Source organism: Naumovozyma dairenensis, chromosome 11 (assembly GCF_000227115.2).
Source record: "Naumovozyma dairenensis CBS 421 chromosome 11, complete genome".
Taxonomy (NCBI): Eukaryota; Fungi; Ascomycota; class Saccharomycetes; order Saccharomycetales; family Saccharomycetaceae; genus Naumovozyma; species Naumovozyma dairenensis.
This window is the reverse complement of record NC_016489.1, coordinates 360,267-381,026: the sequence shown is the minus strand read 5'-3', so window position 1 is coordinate 381,026 and position 20,760 is coordinate 360,267. Positions and strand designations below refer to the sequence as shown.

The 20,760-nt window shown below is 33.7% G+C and overlaps 11 protein-coding genes across 11 annotated transcripts; 6 read left to right on the top strand and 5 right to left on the bottom strand.

Annotated features, from left to right (window-relative positions):
- Positions 1-261: 261 nt before the first annotated feature.
- Positions 262-1,692, top strand: URK1 (uridine kinase URK1; the record flags this gene model as incomplete). Its single annotated transcript, XM_003672556.1, has 1 exon — positions 262-1,692. The coding sequence occupies one exon, from the start codon at positions 262-264 to the stop codon at positions 1,690-1,692; it is 1,431 nt and encodes a 476-aa protein (XP_003672604.1).
- A 234-nt stretch (positions 1,693-1,926) lies between these two features.
- Positions 1,927-4,491, bottom strand: PHO91 (Pho91p; the record flags this gene model as incomplete). Its single annotated transcript, XM_003672555.1, has 1 exon — positions 1,927-4,491. The coding sequence occupies one exon, from the start codon at positions 4,489-4,491 to the stop codon at positions 1,927-1,929; it is 2,565 nt and encodes an 854-aa protein (XP_003672603.1).
- Positions 4,492-5,378: 887 nt separating this feature from the next.
- SMM1 (tRNA-dihydrouridine(20) synthase (NAD(+))) lies at positions 5,379-6,506 on the bottom strand (the record flags this gene model as incomplete). Its single annotated transcript, XM_003672554.1, has 1 exon — positions 5,379-6,506. The coding sequence occupies one exon, from the start codon at positions 6,504-6,506 to the stop codon at positions 5,379-5,381; it is 1,128 nt and encodes a 375-aa protein (XP_003672602.1).
- Positions 6,507-6,843: 337 nt separating this feature from the next.
- NDAI0K01670 (uncharacterized protein) lies at positions 6,844-7,812 on the bottom strand (the record flags this gene model as incomplete). The annotated part of the gene is made up of 1 exon (XM_003672553.1): positions 6,844-7,812. One exon carries the CDS (start codon positions 7,810-7,812, stop codon positions 6,844-6,846), a length of 969 nt encoding a protein of 322 aa, XP_003672601.1.
- A 2,176-nt stretch (positions 7,813-9,988) lies between these two features.
- TIM23 (protein transporter TIM23) lies at positions 9,989-10,651 on the top strand (the record flags this gene model as incomplete). Its single annotated transcript, XM_003672552.1, has 1 exon — positions 9,989-10,651. One exon carries the CDS (start codon positions 9,989-9,991, stop codon positions 10,649-10,651), a length of 663 nt encoding a protein of 220 aa, XP_003672600.1.
- Positions 10,652-11,881: 1,230 nt separating this feature from the next.
- Positions 11,882-13,066, top strand: NDAI0K01650 (uncharacterized protein; the record flags this gene model as incomplete). The annotated part of the gene is made up of 1 exon (XM_003672551.1): positions 11,882-13,066. The coding sequence occupies one exon, from the start codon at positions 11,882-11,884 to the stop codon at positions 13,064-13,066; it is 1,185 nt and encodes a 394-aa protein (XP_003672599.1).
- A 1,111-nt stretch (positions 13,067-14,177) lies between these two features.
- Positions 14,178-14,999, top strand: RCF2 (Rcf2p; the record flags this gene model as incomplete). The annotated part of the gene is made up of 1 exon (XM_003672550.1): positions 14,178-14,999. The coding sequence occupies one exon, from the start codon at positions 14,178-14,180 to the stop codon at positions 14,997-14,999; it is 822 nt and encodes a 273-aa protein (XP_003672598.1).
- A 936-nt stretch (positions 15,000-15,935) lies between these two features.
- Positions 15,936-17,870, top strand: ARE2 (sterol acyltransferase; the record flags this gene model as incomplete). Its single annotated transcript, XM_003672549.1, has 1 exon — positions 15,936-17,870. The coding sequence occupies one exon, from the start codon at positions 15,936-15,938 to the stop codon at positions 17,868-17,870; it is 1,935 nt and encodes a 644-aa protein (XP_003672597.1).
- A 165-nt stretch (positions 17,871-18,035) lies between these two features.
- Positions 18,036-18,707, bottom strand: ATP23 (putative metalloprotease; the record flags this gene model as incomplete). Its single annotated transcript, XM_003672548.1, has 1 exon — positions 18,036-18,707. The coding sequence occupies one exon, from the start codon at positions 18,705-18,707 to the stop codon at positions 18,036-18,038; it is 672 nt and encodes a 223-aa protein (XP_003672596.1).
- A 250-nt stretch (positions 18,708-18,957) lies between these two features.
- MRPL50 (mitochondrial 54S ribosomal protein bL9m MRPL50) lies at positions 18,958-19,413 on the bottom strand (the record flags this gene model as incomplete). The annotated part of the gene is made up of 1 exon (XM_003672547.1): positions 18,958-19,413. The coding sequence occupies one exon, from the start codon at positions 19,411-19,413 to the stop codon at positions 18,958-18,960; it is 456 nt and encodes a 151-aa protein (XP_003672595.1).
- A 388-nt stretch (positions 19,414-19,801) lies between these two features.
- MPP6 (Mpp6p) lies at positions 19,802-20,428 on the top strand (the record flags this gene model as incomplete). Its single annotated transcript, XM_003672546.1, has 1 exon — positions 19,802-20,428. The coding sequence occupies one exon, from the start codon at positions 19,802-19,804 to the stop codon at positions 20,426-20,428; it is 627 nt and encodes a 208-aa protein (XP_003672594.1).
- Positions 20,429-20,760: the final 332 nt, after the last annotated feature.

The window sequence follows — 20,760 nt, the reverse complement described above, 5'->3', positions numbered from 1 at the left end:
TACTATCTTTTGAAGTGTGATTGTCACCTCTTGTCCTGATTTCGAATCTGAAAAGTTTCTTCTGTAAGGAAAAGGAAAAAACAATGAAATGAGCAAGCCGCACCTGCGAACATCATCGATCGAACAAGTAACGCAAAGAACAAATAAAAATTTCACAAATGTTAGCTTCTCGAAGACCACATCTCATCTCATCGCCTCGGATCACATCTATTTGCTCATAGATTACCGGCATATATATACATATACGCACATCCAGCTCATATGGTTGTAGCAGAAGGCAAAGGTGATACCACCACATCTCACGGAAGTCCGATGGAACAACAAAACTCATACAGACCACCATGGACAACTCCATATATCATTGGAGTAGGAGGTACATCAGGTTCAGGTAAGACTAGTGTTGCATCCAAGATAGTCTCCTCGATTGATGTTCCTTGGACAGTCCTAATATCCTTGGACAATTTCTATAAACCTCTGGATAAACGTGATCGTGAATTGGCTTTCAATAATAATTATGATTTTGATGAACCGAATGCTATTGATTTGGATCTAGCGTATCGTTGCATATCAGATTTGAAAAATGGGAAAAAGGCTCAGCTGCCTGTGTATAGTTTTGTTAATCATAATAGAGTTCCGGGGAAGTCTATTACAATCTATGGTGCTACCGTCATTGTACTTGAGGGTATATATGCCCTTTATGATAAGAGATTATTGGATTTAATGGATTTGAAAGTTTACGTGGATGCAGATTTGGATGTTTGCTTGGCAAGACGTCTCTCGAGGGATATCGTTTCCCGAGGAAGAGACATGGATGGTTGTATTAGACAATGGCAACGGTTTGTTAAACCAAATGCGGTTAAATATGTGAAGCCTACTATGCAATTTGCTGATGCTATAATACCTTCTATTAATGATAATAGAGTTGCAGTACAATTGTTGATTAATCACATTAATTCTAAATTGGAAATAAAATCAGAACAACACATTAGAAAATTAGTCAAATTAGGTTACTCAGATTCCAAACCAATCCGAGATCATGAAAAAGTTCATGAATTGGAACCTACAAACCAAGTGCAAGCAATTAAGACCATGTTAGTTACAAAGGACTTATCGAGAGATGATTTTATATTCTATTTCGATAGAATGGCAATGATACTATTGTCTAACGTCTTGAATAACGTTTCATATCGTAATGATTATGAATTAGTGACACCTGAGGGGATCAAAATGGAAAACATGACTACTATAGATTTTGATAAAATTGCGGCTATAAATATTATTCGTTCAGGTGATTGTTTCGTGAGCTCCCTAAGGAAAACCATTCCGAATATTGCCATTGGGAAAGTATTAATTCAATCAGATTCACATTCAGGTGAACCTCAATTACATTGTGAATTCTTACCTCCTAATATCGCTGAAAACTATACTAAAATAATATTGACACAGGGACAAATAATTAGCGGTGCCGCTATGATTATGGCAATACAAGTTTTGTTAGATCATGACGTTACATTCGATAAAATTATAGTGATGGTTCATTTAGCAACCGAAAAGGGCATTAGACGTATATTAAATGCATTCCAAAATAAAGTGGATATATTCATAGGTATACTTGTGGACAATAAAAATTTGAAATATAATAAATGGGCTACAACGAGGTTCATCGATTCCAACTATTTTGGTTGTCCGTAATACAATCTTACTATCACTGTTTGTAATAAAGTAATTTCGTAATATAAAACAAACGGCATAAAAAGTGTACACATATTAATGAGCAACCGAAAAAGAAGAAAAAAAGAAATGGATCGTTTGCATGATGTTATTCAATATTGCACTGGTAATAAATAGTAAAAATAATTATTTTTTTATATAAATATACTTTTGCGCGTTCTATAACGTCGATATCATTGGGCTCTGTCCTCTCATTCAAAAACCAACTAATTTCATCAACACATACCCCAAAGTTACTATGACTAAATAACTAAATATACTTGCAGGAACACCTCTAGTGATAAAAGTACCAACAGATAAATATCTATCGCCAACTTCATCAATCATAGAAACCGCAGTGACAGAAGGAAATCCAGAAGTTGGAAGGCCCATTGCACTTGAACATAATAAAACAGTAATCATAATCAATAATCTTGAATGATCACCGGATGGTAAATTAGACCCGATTTCATTCATTAAGGGAACAACAATCATTGCTGCGACCGTATGTGAAACAAAAGTTGCAATTATGGAAATAGCTAGACCGAATATAAGTACGATTACGAAAATAGGTTCGTGCTCAACACTTTTCCTAATGAAAGTCGCAATGGTTGATAATAAACCGGAAGATGTAACGGCTTTCCCTAAAGTAGTACCACCCATAGCTAAAATAACGATTGTCCACATGAAGTTATTAAAATCCTCAGATGTTAATAAACCTGTACCGAAGAATATAATTAAGGGAATGATTGAAATAATACCCATTTCACCAAATATCCCCGAAATACGATTAGATAGACACCAAAGTAAAATTGTTCCAATGGAAACAAATGAAACAAACCACTGTGTTAAAGTAAATGGGTCTCTAATTGGATGTGATGGCAGGATTTTAACAGAAGATTCTAAGGGGAATGTGGCTATTAAGAATAACCATATCCCAATTATACAGACAAAACAGACAGGTATGGAAATGATAAACCATTCGCCCCATGATGGTGGAGGATTCATTATCCCAATGGAGAAAATATTCTGTGGTGACGAAATAGGTGATGACATACCACCTATGTTGGAAGCAAGAGCAATCCCTAGAATCAATGTCTTAGGGTATGTACTTTGTCTTGGTAGCGTACGTAGTAATGGTTGAATGATGGAATAACATAGTACAGGTGCTGCAACGTTAGATACCCACATGGAAGCGAAAAGGGCAACAAACATATTCGTTAATAGAATTATATGAGGATTGGTTCCTGCTGAGGCAAGGATATATGTCGAAAGTACTTTTGCAATATTATATTTTGATAAAGCGGCTGCTAATGTGAACCCACCAAGTAATAACATAATAACACTTGACCACATCGATGATAAAATATATTGTGATGATTGGGTCGGTATCATTGGGTCTCCTGAAATGGGATCTTTCAAAACAGGGAACACAACAATTAGAAGTGGCACTAACAATGATGTTACGAAAAGTGGGATGGTTTCGGTTGCCCATAAAAAGGAGGCATATATCACAATTGCGAAACAATTTTTCTGTGAGCGGTCATCAAAAGGTGAATAATAAAGTGCAGTTATAAAAATAGCTGTTATGAACAAAAACCTTATCATTGCCTTAGATTGTAGTAATAATTGCAGATAATTGTAAGGTGATAGTTTGATTGCCTCTTCAAATGTGGTGGGAAGTTCTTCATTACTCTCGATATCTGCTTGTCCTTGTTCTTTCATGTGAGCCCTTCTCTTTGTATATTTACTTATATTCCTATTTTCACTCTTTACATTTTGAGCCTTCCTTTCAATATTCATCATGTCCTTCCAAACGGTATTTCTTTCCCAAACAACATGATCTCTTAAATGAGTTGCTAGTTCTTTTTCAGCTTCTTTAAATTCCTCCATATCCTCCTCTTCTGTTGTAGCTTGGAATGGGAAAGTACCTGAACATAATTTTGCATAACTTGCTATGGCTTCAGTGATAGTATCTAATATTTTTTGTAAAGTTTCTGGCTTAAAGACATGTGATTTTGTCTTCAATGTCTCTAAATAAATGGGTTTAATATTTGTATCCAATGATTTATCGAATTTTTTGCAAATTTTCGAGAAACCAGTCTGATTTAATTCAATGAATTCCTTCAATTCAGATAATTGAGTATATAATGCAATCAATCTTTGTCTTAATGTAATCCTATGTTGAACAAAAGGTGATAGAATATGTGACCCTGAGCCAGTAGTTTGTGCTGTAATTCTTGATTGTGATGCATAAAAGTCATCAGTAATCGCACCTGGGTTGCTAGCTGGCATAACTGCTGAAGAACTCCTTGGTCTTCCGGTAGAGATGAACGACATGACATCATCTGATATATTAGATTCAGCTGAGGAAACACTACTTAGACGACGTCTGAATGGTTGACGTGGGATTGCATCACTCAAACTGGGCATTCTGTTATTTATTAGATCATTCTCAAATTCCGCAACGTCATCTTTCAATTCATTGTAATTTGCTACTAGCCCCGTTTCTTGGGATATATAAAACTTGTCGATCTTTTTCAATTCATGATCCAATGCCTCGATAAATCTAGAAATATATATATCGTTTGAATAAAGAGTACCTGTAGATGTAGCCGTTAAGGGTTGTGTTTCCTCGTCTTGGAGTACTCGCGGGTTCGATACGCTGTATAATTTTTCCTTCTGTAACGAATATATTAATTTTTTTAAATGGGAATATGCTATATATTTGGATGACCATTCAGGGACAGCATTGAATTGTAATGAATGTGAAAACTTCATTCTTAATATATTTTAGACAGGTATTTTCGTGTATTTTTTTCCTTTTAACTATCGTTGACTTGGGTATCGCTATGCCTGTTCTTGGGTTCTTCCAGTTCTTCCTTTTATAAAGTGGCTAATACTTTTTATACACCAGAAAATAGACCTATAGTTGTGATGATGACTTGTCAGGGACTTTATCGTGGTTCCTATGTAAGACTGGTATTACTAAGGTATCCTTTTCCATATAATCTTCCCTACTATATAGCCCACTTTTTACGGATCCCTTACCGTGCGTGAAATTTTAATACTCTCAGAACATATAACGGATAAAGGTCAATTAGATAAATGATGTAGAATCCTTTTAATAAACAATTCATGTTAAATGTAGTATCAGTTGTTGATAGAGCACGTTTTCCTATATATATATATATTAATTAACACGATTTTAAGTTTGGTAGAAAGTCTCTTAATTATCGATACCCTTTTCAGTTGATCAATTATTTTTATGAATATGAGCCTATAGGATTCATAATGTTTATATATATAAAGTTATCTTCGGCTGGGGCAACAACAAATTGCTTTCCAATCATAGAACCAATTTGACTATGTCTGTTCAATTTCTCTGAACAATTTCTTTGCTACTCGGGAGATAGTTGGTTCAATAGTAGAACACTTGATATCAGTTAATGAATAGATATTAATTTATACAAATATTGGAGGACAAAAACCTCGAGGACACAATTTTATCTAAATAAACTTGCCGTTTAGATAAACCTTGCTATATTGCTTTTCTTATGTACACATTTACCTCACAACAATAATGGGGAAACGGGAAGATATCACATTAATTCTTATTTTATCCCATACATGCATGAAATAATACATAATACATCTTACACCATGTATTAAGCTTTTATCTTCTTGGTATCTATTTCATTTGTAGAGTTTGTTTCCATGCTTCTCTTGTTGTTTCTTTGTTTTTCTTGGGATTTGGAATCGTTTAGCTTTTTCTTTTCAAGTTTTTCCCTTTCTCTACGTTCTTCTAAAAAAGGAGTGGGATCTTCCAACAATTCTCCATCGGGGCCGATTTGAGATGCAACGTATGATATTTCATCTACATATTTACATTTGGCAAATAATTGGAAAAATTTCGATTTACCAGGAACAATTCTTGTTAGCATGTATTTTGTGTTCCCTATATGATTATCAAATTCTTTAGCAATTTGAATATATTCTTTACAAACTTCAAACCATGTTAATGGATTTGGATTAAATACAGACAAATTCCTTTCTGCAGCTTCTGCTATCATTCCTCCAACTTCTTTAGACAAATTCAATTCGTCTCGTATTTTAATAAAATCATTTCTATCATTAATGGCACCATTCATAATCAAAGAAACGTCATATTTTTGGCAAATTTCGAAAATCCCCTTTAAATAATCTCTAATTGGTTTTTCCCTATTCCTCATCGGAGTAGTTCTACAATGAACAGTCAAATTTTGAATCCCCGTTTGACATAAATCCTCAACCAGTTTAAAAGTATTCTCTTGATCATCCAATAATCTAATCTTAACACTAATTGGTTTCCCATTAGGTTTCCCCACATTTTCCACTAACGCTTTCAAAATATCACATAACTTCTCAGGAGATTGTAATAAAGCAGCCCCCATCCCAGCATGAATAGAGAAATGCTTAGGACACCCAGCATTGACATCGATACCATCTACATCTTGAATAATCTTCAAAGCGGCATCTCTAGCCAATTCCGGAGAGGCAGTCCCCATTTGAAAGATAAGTTTCCCAGCTTCATCCCTTGGGAATGATCTAAACACCAAAGTATCCTTTGAACCGGTTACGTAATCGATTGTGTTTAATTTTGTATTTATGAGTCGACGACATTGAAGAAGTTTTTTGTCGATTATTTCTGGAGACCAGACTAAATCACAACCATGACGGAGAGCGAGGAGACGGCTAGGGAGTTCACCGGCTCTTACCATGGGAGCTAGTACCAGTTTGCTTGCGTATTTCACCATTATTGTTTTTTTTTCTTGCTTTTCGTTGGTTCTTTTTTGGTTTGTTGTTCGAGATGAGATGAGATGAGATGAGATAATGTTGAGAGACGTTTATATAATTTGGTTCTTTTATTTTTCATTTCACATTTTCCAAATTTATATGGTGAAGGCGAAAAAGTATCCTTCAATTACTGCGCAGATAGATGACAATGGATTAAGTGTCATATTACATTTGTTATAAAGATATAAAATAAGAAGAAGAAGAAGAACAAAAAGTGTCTGTAATTTGCAAAAGTGTTAAGAGTATTTTATATTGAATATGTAAATTTGTACTGAACTCGTTAGTTGAATGATTGGTTTAGAATTCTTTATATATGGCTTTATTAAATTTAACTGCGACAGAATTCCTTCTATGATGATGATTATTACAAAGACATGATACATTTATCTTTTGATTATGTACTATTCCTGTATTTGAAATTGATGAACTATCTGATGAATGTTTTGATATTTTCAAGTCACTATCTCTCCCTGATTCCTTATCAGACAGTGAACTTTGCGATGACGATGCTGATGATGATGATGATGATGATGATGTAGTCGATAATGGAGACCCAATTTCCGATCCAGCGGAAGAAGTCAATGTTGAATGATTTATATGACAAGTTTTACATTTCAAATACGTTTCATCTAATAATGATTTATCAATTTCATCCAATGGTAATAATTTGCCCCTTCTTTTAAAAGTTTTTTCAAAGGATCCACGGGATGGAATTGCTGGTAAATATGCTATCTTATTATCATTATCTGATGCATATGACACTGTTCTTTGTAATAGATGGTTGGAATATTGTATACCATTGTTGTTTGTTTTTGGTTTATTTCTTGGAGTAAAATCATTTTGTAAATTCTTCTTCAAATTTAATGCATTAGATTCACTTGCTCTTCTTGTTATTGAATGATCATGAACACATTGTAAAAGATCATGAACATTTGTGGAGAGACTGTTATGTCTCTTTGTATTGTGGTTACTATTTTGATGATGGTTGTGATGATGTTGGTGATGATGATGAATAGTGTTAGATGGTTGATCGACTAGTGAATCTTTATTTGGATTTATGTTTAGAATTGTACGGATAACTCTAATGTTTGATTTATCACTTATTTTATCTTTATTATCATATAATTCGTTTGGTTTTATATTTTTATGAGTTTTATTGTTTCTTTCATTGGAATTGTTTATAGTTTTGGGTATTTGTGTATAATGAATAGTTAAATGTGCTGAGATTGGTTTATTAAGATTATCTGTCTGTGATAAGGTGTCCATGTTTGTTTGTTTTGGAATTAAAATAAAAATGTTGAATGTTTTTAATATTATTGATTCCTGTTTCTAAACTATTTAATATTATGATAACATATATTGTTGATGATAAGTATTGTACTAAAAACCAGACGATATATATATTCGCAAGAAGAAGCATGGAAAAATATTATTTATCATGCAGTGATTCAATTGAGCGTATTATACATTATGTATATATATACCAGTTCCAGATTAGTAATTGAGACTAGAATGTATCCTGATGTTTCTAAAATGTGAAAATATGAATGACCCAAAGGTTAGTACGTACGAACACTAACAGATTTTACTGTCTTCTTCGTAGAGCAACCCCGGAGAAGTATATTGAATTATATGTTATACGTCTTCTTGAAAATATATTGAACGAGGACTCCATGTACGTCCGGGAAGTGTGTATACATATGTATCACTATATTGTATGTACGTATTATACCCCGGTGCGATAGAGGTGTGGTCACTTTTGTGGCCATTTTGAAAAACTGGGTAACCCGGAGAACACAGAGAACACCGGAGAACAACACACGTTCAGATTTTGAAACAGTTGAAAGTGGCCACAAAAGTGGCAGCCTTCTGTCCCACCTAAGTATGTATCTATGTACAGCTCGAGATAAATTTTCAGTGGGTCTTCAAAAATGCCACTACAGTTTTCAAAACCTTTCAGAGAGGGGGGGGCAGGGCTTCGAGGAATTCAAGAAACTATGCCGCGGAGTCCGTGGCATAAAATATATTTCAGGGACCCTTACACCCCCGCAATTTACAATAGAGTTCGGAATACTGCGGGACTTCACTGGGAGACTTCAGGGGGTAAAGTCTCCCTAGATTGACAGTCGTCATTATCATCTTCGGAGAGGAACGGGCGTACATATAGTACAGTACAGCCACTATAACTAGGCCTTAAGTGGTCTGTCCAACTCCCCCCATTGTAAGTTCATGAGAGTCAAATGCGGAGATAATTCCAAGAGGAGGAACGCAGTTATTTCTCCTTTGGGTAAAAAAAGTTCATTGGAGTACGTAGGAGTCGGAGAATTTCATTGCCGTATGATATGCAAACTATACTATACTATACCATACAGGATATTGTATAATGTGTGTACAAGATATATTCAAAAGATTGTTAGGCGATCCCCCTATGAATTGTTCTGTTATACGTACATACCCTTTTTAGGATTGACCATAACAGCCATTCATTCATTCATTCATTCAGCAACGAGGTTTATAACCCATCTTCTTCGTAGAGTTAAAGAAAATGTCTATACATAATATATCAGGATTAAGTAGCCCAATTAAGATAGAGTTCTACGTTGTTATAGTCTTCTGAAATCATAGAAAAAAAGGAAACACAACGTCATTGCATATAAGGAAGTAGAACACTTATTAAGCTGAAACTTCCGAAAGAGTAGGTTTCTTTACATAGGCACATAATCATAACGTTAGCATCACCTTTACAATAACCTCCCTTTTCATTTAAAAGCTTATCATTCAGAAACTAATAATGATCATGACAACCAGATAATGGTGTTCCGATCAGTTCCGAAATGTACAAACCATTATACCTCGAAACTTTCTTCCATAACGGGAACACAATAACTAACGTCGTATATGTGTATCACTGAACGTTACTTGAGACTTTATTAAATTGATTCCATGTTTCTCTCTGTAACTTTATGTCATATTATATATATACCAGTTATATGACCAAAGTTCATCACATTCGAACCCTTTCGGGCACAAATTTCCAAATTATTTGGGGTTTTGTTTTTCATTTTTTAAAAAACATCATTCCATACGACATCGCATTTTGTGATGGGAAATTTTCGCCGGGCAAACGCCGGAATCTTTGAAGGAAGAAAGAGAGTTCAAGAAATGCGCAAGTGAGTAAAATGAGTGAGTAACACACACACACACACACATACACATCTTTAAATGATTCATTGATACTCTTAGTTTTATGTTACAAGCAAACAAATTTACGTGAAAGTCATCAGTTGCATTATTTAATATATCTGCTATTATTTTTACTAAGTAACGGACTCATTTTTCCCCTTCCTGTTAATAGTTCACCGTTTTCCATTCTCTTTTTCTTTGAGATACCATTGCCACACAATACATCACCAATATAATTCTTTTATAATAATACAGAAACATGTCATCTTGGCTTTTTGGTGGCAACAGCACTGCGCCAGCATCTTCAATACCATCTTCTTCTTCTTCAGTATCACAAACACAAGCTAATAACACTAATAGTTCATCGGGCTTCGATACTAACCCATTAACAAATGTTTTTAACAACGTATCATTCGATCCAGCAAGATTACATCCATTAGCTGGCCTAGATAAAGGAGTTGAATACCTAGACCTAGAAGAAGAACAATTATCTACTTTAGAAGGATCTCAAGGTTTAATACCATCTCGTGGTTGGACAGATGATCTTTGTTACGGTACAGGTGCTGTATATTTATTAGGGTTAGGTATTGGTGGATTTTCTGGATTTATACAAGGTTTGAAAAATATCCCCCCTAATAGTCCTGGGAAATTACAATTAAATACTATACTTAATAGTATCACTAAGAGAGGTCCATTCATTGGGAATAATGCAGGGATCTTAGCATTAAGCTATAATTTGATTAATTCTTCTATCGATAGTTTTAGAGGGAAACATGATACTCCTGGGGCTATTGCTGCAGGGGCTATCACTGGAGCTATTTTTAAATCTTCGAAAGGTTTGAAACCAATGGCTTATGCTTCTGGTTTGATGGCTGGTGCTTCAGCTGCTTGGTGTGGTATGAAGAAAACTGTTTTAGAATAGATGTAAAGATAAGAGAAGAAACAAACAAACAAATATATAATTGACTGAGTGAGTGAATGAAGATATTCCTGTGGTATAGATTTTGACGTACGTGTTTTAATAAACTTTTTTTTTTAAAAACAACAACATAACGATAAAAAGAATAAATCTTGTATATATTTTTAATAAGGATTTCTTTTTGTTTTTTATTCTGCATATTGATTAGATATAGTATTGATGGAAAGAGAGATTTCTTCATTCCTTATATAATTTTAGATCGATCTGTAATTACAAACAGGGATATTTGGTAATACAGATAGACTTAGTCACTTAAACAAGGTTTGGTGTTTCAACAAGCCCTCATTGCGCATATATATATTTATAGTCGGCTCATAAAGCAAGAATATTAGTTGCTACATCTTCGTTACTGTATTTTTTTAATATATTTTCCACAATCATTGGCATTCGGTACTTATCCCCGGTATGTCACCATGGGGAACGACAATTAAACAATCAAGAACAAAAGAAGTAGAAGTTTAAAGGGATATATTATTATCAAAACAATTACATCAAGAATAACTTGTTTTTGGTGTCTTATACTTTGATAAACGATTTTAGATACAAAAAAAATTAGGAGAGAATCACAAGGTCTGTTTTCTAAACGGAGTAAAACAAAAGAGAAAGACCCAAATTTCTTGCTGAGAACCCCTTTCCGTTTGCATTTAAATGTATATTACCTTTAAGGACAATTAAAATTCTAGTGTCGCCAATCTTCACCCTGAATTTGGCTCAACGCAACAACGTTAATGTAACGTTAATGAATAGATTTCCAATTGGTTTTGTGTCTCTGACATTTTCTTACGGAAAAGAAATCTCGGAACGTACCGTAAAGGGAACGACTTAATATAACGTAATCGCACAGGCAGTTTTGGGAATTTTTCATCGGTTGCATAATTACCTGACATTATTTTTAACGCTACCATAAGGAAAATTTAAAGTAAAACTGCCACAAAAAATTCAGAATATTTTATATATAAAGGACAGAGTTTATCTTGCAACTTTAACAAAAATATTTTCTTTATTTGTTTTTTCTTCTTAAGTTAAAAAAATCTTTTTTAATTCTTTTCTTTATTTCTAAAAAAACAACTACAATTACCAAGTTCATTCTCAAGTAAGACAAATAGTATATTGTACCAAGAAACCCTCTAAGATAAACTACATTAATTGATTAATTATTAATTCAAACTCAGTATGAAGTTCTCTTCCATTACCCTTTTAGCAATTTCCTGTTTTGCAGAAATTGTTCTATCCAAAGAAGCTAACAAGGAACCAGCAACTCAAGACGCCACCACCACTACTACTACAACTGATGATTCACCAGATAATAAGAAGGTCCCAGTTTCACTTAACTTGGCAAATAAGAAGGAATCAATTTTAGTCTTAAAAGATTTAGCTGGTACTAATAATGTTGCCATTGATCCTAACTCTCGTTATTTAGTTAGTGATATTACTGCAGTTGAAGGTGATGAAAGAAATGGAGCAGCATTTGCCAGACATGACTTTAGATGCTTTAAATGGAAGCAATATCAAATTGTTAGATCTGGACATTGGTGGACTGAATGGACACCTGGATCATGTTGTACGTTTAATAAAGACCGTCACGATAAGAGAGTGCCCATTACTGTGGATTATGATTATGATTGGAAAGTGGAAAAAGGTAGTCCAGTGAGATGGGAAAACATTGAAGGATTACTTGATTCCTATGTCGTCAAAGAAAGCAGAGGTTCGCGTACTATTCAATGTGACGTTCCTAGAAGAGATGTCGCTCAAGGTTGGAAACAACAATTGATGTTCTGGGGTGATGTCCAAGAACAAACTTGTACAATGTGCAACAATAATTATAAGCAATGTGGACCATGGAGTAAATATTATAGAGTGGATGCTCCTATTAGAGATGCTCTTCATATTACTTGTAGTGTTGGTAAAGATAAAGTTAAATGTGATTATAATAAGGACAAGGACCGTCATCATGAAGATCCTGATCACCACGACGATCACGAAGACCATGACAGAAATGACAGAGACAGAAATGATAGAGACAGAAATGACAGAGACAGAAATGACAGAGATAGAAATGACAGAGACAGAAACGATAGAAATGACAGAAACGACAGAGACAGAAATGACAGAAATGATAGAGATAGAAATGACAGAAACGACAGAGACAGAAACGATAGAAATGACAGAAATGACAGAGACAGAAATGATAGAGACAGAAATGATAGAGACAGAAACGACAGAGACAGAAATGACAGAGACAGAAATGACAGAAATGACAGAGACAGAAATGATAGAGACAGAAACGACAGAGACAGAAATGATAGAGATAGAAATGACGGGAATGATAGGAATGACAGGCATGAAAAGCATCAATAGTTTTCCAGTAATAATCATTCATTGAGAAATAATTTTTTTTCCCGTAGTTATATTCTTTTATTTTATTGCATTTGATAGTTTTTTTCGTATCTTTCTATTTTAGCATATTTTTTAAGCTAGCCTTTAATATTCCAAGTCTTTTATTTTATTTTACTGTAAATTCTTTTTGGTTCTTTTCCTTCAGGTTCTCTTCTTTTTTTAACAATCTCCTTTCTGTAAACCCAATTATCCAGATAAGTAATAAACATAGAATGTCCATCAGAAACAACAGAGTATTACACACATTACTTAAATTTATTTACATGCACCGATAACACAAGGCGGTTTTTCGAAAGCAGCTCTAGTTGGCAAAAACTAAGGTACGAATGCAACTACGTTCTACGTAGTGCAATCTGACACAATCAAAAAATATTTTTGCCTTATTACTCCGCATGCAAAGTTACAGAATAACCAAAAAGTCCAAGTTATATTGCTCGATTTTGTATAAAACTCACTGAAAACTGTGGCTATACTTTGTTTTTTTTGAGTCAATTAGTCAATGGTATCATAGAGGATAACCATACGTACATAAATAAAAATAAATCTGGGGCTTGCGTTAACACCATTAAACCCCGGCGCCATATATCGAAAGGAAACAACAGACGAGGGGCGGGACGGGGCCCCGAGGAAAAATGTGATTTTCTGAAGTTAAGATGGCTTATTCTGCGAACGTTAACACTGCCGAGTTGTCCTCCGACAAAAATACGTCCGAGCCGAGAGACGGACGGAGAAACGAAGAGTGGCAATTGCAAATAAAGGGTAATAGTGCCAGCCCCTGCCATGATATTATTATTAGCCAACCAAATTGACGTAAAAAAAGTGGGCCTGGCCGAGTTTTAAAGCTCAAGCTGCAGTCGTCTCTGGATTGTCTTTCTTTCTTTCTTTCTTTCTTTCTTGAAATGTACCGCATTATGTATGTATGTATGTATGTATGTAAGTATGTATGTAAAAGTGTAGAAAGTCGAGCTCTCTTAGTAAACTTTCCGTACAAGCAAGGAGTGAAAAAAAAAAAGAAATAACTTCGTCTTTTATATATTGCTTGTCCATAATTTTTCATTCATTTCACCTCTCAATGGTATATCTCTTGCTTAGTTACGTACTCGATACAACTATTTATTTTTTTCTATATAAAGTTGCTGACATACAACCATATCTCCAAATATATACTCCATTTCGTGATAACCTTTTAGAATATATACACCAGAAAGAAAAAAAAAAGACAAGAACAACCAGTAAGATGAAGATCCTATCAGCACAAGAAATCCAAGAACAAAAGTACGCCACATTAAGAGGTGGTCTAATCGGAGCAGTAGCAGGTTTTGCTACCTCAGCACTAATGTTCAAAGTACTACCAAGGAAATATCCCAAATTTAATATATCAACATTACCATGGTCTGTAAAGACTGCCTTTTGGATATCACCCCCAACATTATTGACTGTCATTTGTGCGGAGGAATCATCAAATAAATACGATCAATTGAAATATGGGGATTCAGAAGATGTAGCTAGATTGAAAGAATTAAGGAAACAATCAACTTTAAGTGAAAGATTTATGGATGGATTATTCGTTAATAAATATAAGATCATTACCGTTGGATGGGCTGCTTCTATGTATGGATCTTGGGTGTTGGTTAATAGGGATAAGATTATGAATACTGCACAAAAGGCTGTCCAGGCAAGAATGTATGCCCAATTTATTACAGTGGCGTTGTTATTGGCTTCTGTGGGGTTGAGTATGTATGAGGAAAAATCTCATCCTAATAAGAATAAAATGAATGAAAAGCGTCGTTGGGAGAAAGCTTTGGAATATGCAGAAAATGAAGAAAGAGAGGAGAGGTTGAAGACTGGGTTTGCTACTAATGAAGATAGAATTAGTGCAAAGATTTTCAAATAAGAACAACAACTAAAAATAGATAATGACCCATGTTACGTGATACAAAACTTCTCTTATAAATAAACAATATATATTAATGACTTAAGATAACTTATGGTATTTACTCATCTTAGAGCGAGATGTGTTTTAGTTTTATATGTATATAAAATGAAATATTCTGATGCATAAGGTAAGCATTGTCCCAAGATATATATGCACATATCACCTATGTATGGATATCGATTTTAACGTATTAGTATATCGTACTTGGTTTTATGAGTTGTTAACTTAATAACAGTGAATTTACTTTAATTCAAGTGTACAAAGTTACTGAAAGAGGTTTTTTTTAGTAGAGCTAGTTCAAGGTCTGTCAAGTTATGCAACCAAATTTGATGCTCAGAGCTAAGCCTTGAATTAACCAAAAATACCTCACAAATATACGAGGGTTTCATTACAACGCCCTTAAAATAATCAGATTTCTTCCATTAATTGAAATCAAAAAAGATAGAAATCGCAGAAGAAGAGAACTAGATCTCCTTTTTCCGATTTTCTGTTTCGTTTAAAATTACATGAAGAAATGACCTCGGGGGAATCCCCTAATTAACACAAAAATAACAACGTATCGCCGTATTATTACTTAATAGAACTTTCGTCCAGGAAGATTCCGCCGGATGAAGGAGGAAAAAAGAAGTTGACACAGAAACTTGGGAAAAAAAAATCTCACTCGAAACTTAAAGGGTAAAAAGGGTCCATTATATAATACAATATTTTTGCTGATCTAATCTACACAAGATAGAAGGGCCTTAGAAAACCCTGGATATTGAAATTATAATAGCTATTCATTTTAACAAAGTATTACAATAAAATTGCTAACTAGAACCTGTTTAGACAAACGCTCCCTTTTTTTATACTAGAACAAAAAAGGATCCATCATAACATACAAAAAGACTCATCACTATGGAGGAGAAGTTACTTAATGATGACCGTTTCAAAGAGATTCAAAAATTAAATGCTCCACATACAAAAAGAAGATCGATTGTACTTGGTGCAACTAATGAACTAAGTAGTAGTGACGCAAGTATTACCTCCAGCGAGACTGAACAAACTGGAATCACTGATCAAAATGTAAATATATTAGACACGAAATTGGCAGACTATGACAACAACAAGACTAACAACAAAGGTGAATACAAAAACAAGAACAAGAACAAGGATGAAGTAGATGAAGATTCCATTACAAATACGGGCACAGTGGATGCACAGACGGTACCAATGGCAGTTTTATCACCAGCAATGTCCGCTCAAAGCAATTTGGATGAAAATATGTTCATGAGTCATGTTCATGTCCTTCACGATAAAGAAAAGACAAGATATAAAAGAGGTACAGAAACTTTTATTTCCTATTTTGATGATGTAGCATTCGAACCAAGACCAAGTATTCTTGATGGATCTGTTAATGAACCATATCAATTAAATTTTCAAGGACCTACTTTAGAGAAAATCATGAAAGATTATGAAATGCAACAGAGAAAGTTAATTCGTCAAGGGAAATTGAATCCAGATGATATCATTACTTTGGATACTTCTAAAGCTATTACTAATTTTTCAGGTATTTATGTGGCAGGTTGGATGGCTATTGCTTTAACTGCATTTAGAGTCCTCGTTGATTATTATTTGGATCATGATAACTCATTTAGAGATTCCTCTATTTTAAAGTTTATGACTACTGATATTGTTACCGTCGCGATGGTGGATTTAACAATGTATCTTTGTACTTATTTCAATTTCTTCATTCAATATTGTTGTAAGAGAAGATGGATTAAATGGAAACGTGTAGGTTGGACAATTACTTCAATTTATGAATTTTGGTTTGTTTTGTTTTTCATGAATGCAACTGAAAAGATTTTGAAACTACATTGGATAGCTAAGATTTTCTTATTTTTACATTCTTTAGTCCTTTTGATGAAAATGCATTCCTTTGCCTTTTATAATGGTTATTTATGGTTCATTTATGATGAGTTGAAATATTCCAAGAAAGCATTGGCAAAGATTAAAGATGAAAATGAGAAAAATCAAAATCAAGATATAATAAAGACTTTAAAGAAAAGTAGTTCGTTTTGTCAATATGAATTGAATGCTCAAACTAACGATGAGAATTTAAAATTCCCGAAGAATATTAATTTATCAAATTATTTTATGTATACAATGTTCCCCGCACTTGTTTATCAAATTGAATATCCAAGAACTAAAAAGATTAGATGGCGCTATGTGACTGAAAAAGTGTTTGCCATATTTGGTACCATTTGTTTAATGATTATTGATGCTGAAGTTTTCATGTATCCAATAGCCGTGAAAGGTTTAGAAGTTCGAGATTCTGGTATGCCATTTGTTGATAAATTTGGTGTATGGTTAAAATTGTTCATTGATCTAATACCAAGTTTTATTGTGATGTATTTATTAACTTTTTTTTTAATTTGGGAAGCAATATTGAATTGTATTGCAGAATTAACCAGATTTGGTGATAGATATTTTTATGGTGATTGGTGGAACTGTGTCAGTTGGGGAGATTTCTCTAGAATTTGGAATGTTCCAGTGCATAAATTTTTGGTTAGACATGTTTATCATAGTTCTATGAGTTCATTGAAATTGAACAAAATGCAAGCAACAATGATGACCTTTTTCATTAGTTCTGTAGTTCATGAATTATCCATGTTTGTTATCTTTAAAAGATTAAGATTTTACTTATTCTTCTTCCAGATGTTACAAGTTCCCTTAATGATGATTTCAGAATCGAAATATTTTAAAGAAAGAACAATTATTGGTAATGTTATTTTTTGGATTGGTATATGTGTTGGTCCAAGTATGATGTGTACATTATATTTGGTTTTCTGATATGAATGCACGCCTCTTTTTTATGAATAATAATTTGTTTCAAAGTTATTTATATATCTATTTATTATAACATAATATGATCTACTGTGATTTAAAATTTTCGAATGTTATTTACAGGTGGGGTCTTATTTGTATATATATGTATCTTGACTTCTATGTGCTCATTTATTTATATATTTGTTCAAATGGTCTTGTATCATTAAAACAACTTTCCCAAACTTCTTCTACGATTCTTTCAGCATGCTCTTTATCTTTACAATTGGGGTTCCCCATGACACTCAATATAGCTCTTCTTTTAACACATTCTTGTTGACCCTTAGCAATTTTAAAAGTGAATCCACCACGTCGTTTAAATTCTTGCCAAAATCTACATTCTCCACTTAGATTAGAAGCTCTAATTTCCGAACAAGCATGATGTTTCAAATTCAACCAATCGACCTCCCATTTCAATTGATCATACCAATGAATTAACTCATGACTTAACGTATCTTCGAGATGCCATTTATCTCTTAATCGATTCTGACATAACAATATACCAAAATCAGGATGATACCCGCCACTTTTCGTATTATCACAAACATCACATATAATCTTTTCATCGAATTTCAAATCATCATCTTTTGAAATTTGTTTGATACGTTGGGTCATGAATCTGATCATAGGAGAATATGAAAGCATCCAATCACGATCTTTATAACATTGAATACATTGTTTCTTGTTGAGTATGGTTGAGTAATCAGATTCATATTGAGCTTTCAACTCAGAAGTCAAACCAAGACCTGTCTTGTATTGGAACGTTCTTCTCCACCATTCTATTCCTTTGTCTTCTTTACTCATTTGCGTTGTTTTTTTTTTGCGTTGGAGCTTTCTCGAGGTGTTTTGATAAGATTGACATCCATGTTAATAATGTATAACAGTTATATATGGCGTTATTCTATAGCGCTAAATTTAAAGAACAAGGTAGACTATATGGGTGGATGGCTTTGTAAAAGTAAGAATGTATTAATAGGTAACTACATAAATTAAATATATACAGAAGTGGAATTAAGATATGACGGAATGAATGGATAGACGACAACGCATGGGTTTAAAGATCCAAACCAGGGATTTTCACATTTTCCAACGTTATATCAGGATTAATACCCTTTTCTTTTTTCTCATGTTTTTCGTCGTCTTTCTCTTTCTTTTCTAACATCAGTTGCTTCAGGGTTTCAAGATCTGTCCTTGTCAGTGGTGATACGCTATTAGTACTCATCGTTATTGCTGGCGAAGCTGATGCAGCTGCCTTGGCATTCATCAATTCTATCTCAGCTTGTCTCTCCTGATAACTTGCCAAGAGCAGGGGATCAATATCTTTCTTGTCATCTAGGATATATTTAGCACCATTCCCATGATGTAAAAAGTTCCTCATGAATGATGGTTTCACTTTGGTAACTTGGCCCTTAAATAGATGGAACATGGGGAAATCTTTCAAGAGTTGGACTTGGACTCTTTTGGTACGTTTGGAGAAACTACTGAGGCATATCCTGGATGGTTTGAACATGGTGTATCGTATTGATGGGGGATTTGTTATGTGAGGATAAGTAGACGAGGTGCCATACCATTTATTACAATTCAAGCCATTAAGAGGGAAGTAGTGATATTATTATTTGTATAGTTAAGTTAGTTAGATTTTTGTCAAGAAATATCGGGAGGCCTACAACGAATCCTTTACGGGACATTTTTTATTTGGGAAATTAAATAAATGGTCTTTTCTGAAAAATTTTATTAAAGAGAAACGCTTATTGATAAGATGAGATGAGATGAGATGAGATGAGATGAAGCGAGATACCATTAGATAGCTTCAAAGTTTTTTTTGCAACATTAAATTATTATCTATTGTTTCAAAAACTATTAAATAGAAACAAAGCAGGTCTAACGATATAATAACTATGAGCAGTTCGAAACAAGTAAGTGGGTCTCTCTCCAGTAGGGTCATGAACATGAAGTTCATGAAATTCTCTAAAAATGACTCAGATACAACGGATAGTTTATTAAATGATCGTTCAATATCAAATAATTCATCAAATGATAGTAATATCACTATTAATGGTAATTTCCGTGATAACTCAGAGTGGTCATTAGATCGTCAGACTACCAGCAGCAGCAGCAGCACAACAAACACGACGGCAGCTATACCGAACAAGACAAAGAAAACAATCATCATTAAGAAAAGGAAGAGATTTTTGCCTAATATCGTACAGGACGTCGGTGTCACAACTTTACAAAGGGAAATGAATTATCATAATAATACGAAAGGTAATGCACCTATTCTTGGTAGATTGAATTTTGGTATCAAGAGGGAAGAACAACAAAAATTGTATACTAAGGTAAGTGATGGGGAAGAAGAAACTGTTTCCAAAAAGAGAAAACAGAATAATAATGACGAAGAAGAAGAAGAAGAAGAAGATGATGATGATGATTATGAATTGGATACCATGTTCAAGGAGAGTATAAAACATAAAATGAGTAATAAGAAATCTGGCAAAAATAACAAGACTAAGAAACAGAAAAGGTGATGATCTTGCTACTTACATTCATGCATATATATACATTATCTAATTTATTTAATTTATTTAATTTTCTTGCATTGTAATTTCTTTCACTGTAATAAAAAAAACGACTATATTTGTGATTAAATTTGTTTCCCTCTTTCCTTTTTCCTATTACCTGACCAAATTTATCTAGAGTATCGAATTATATAACCGGTATTACAAAAATGCTCGATTACGAAAAGTAGACAGACAATAACTAGGTGAATTTATTCAACGTTGAGGCTGACTTTGTTGTATATATTTTGTGCCAGGAAAAAAAATATCACAACCCCAATTTCAATGGCACTGAACATTAA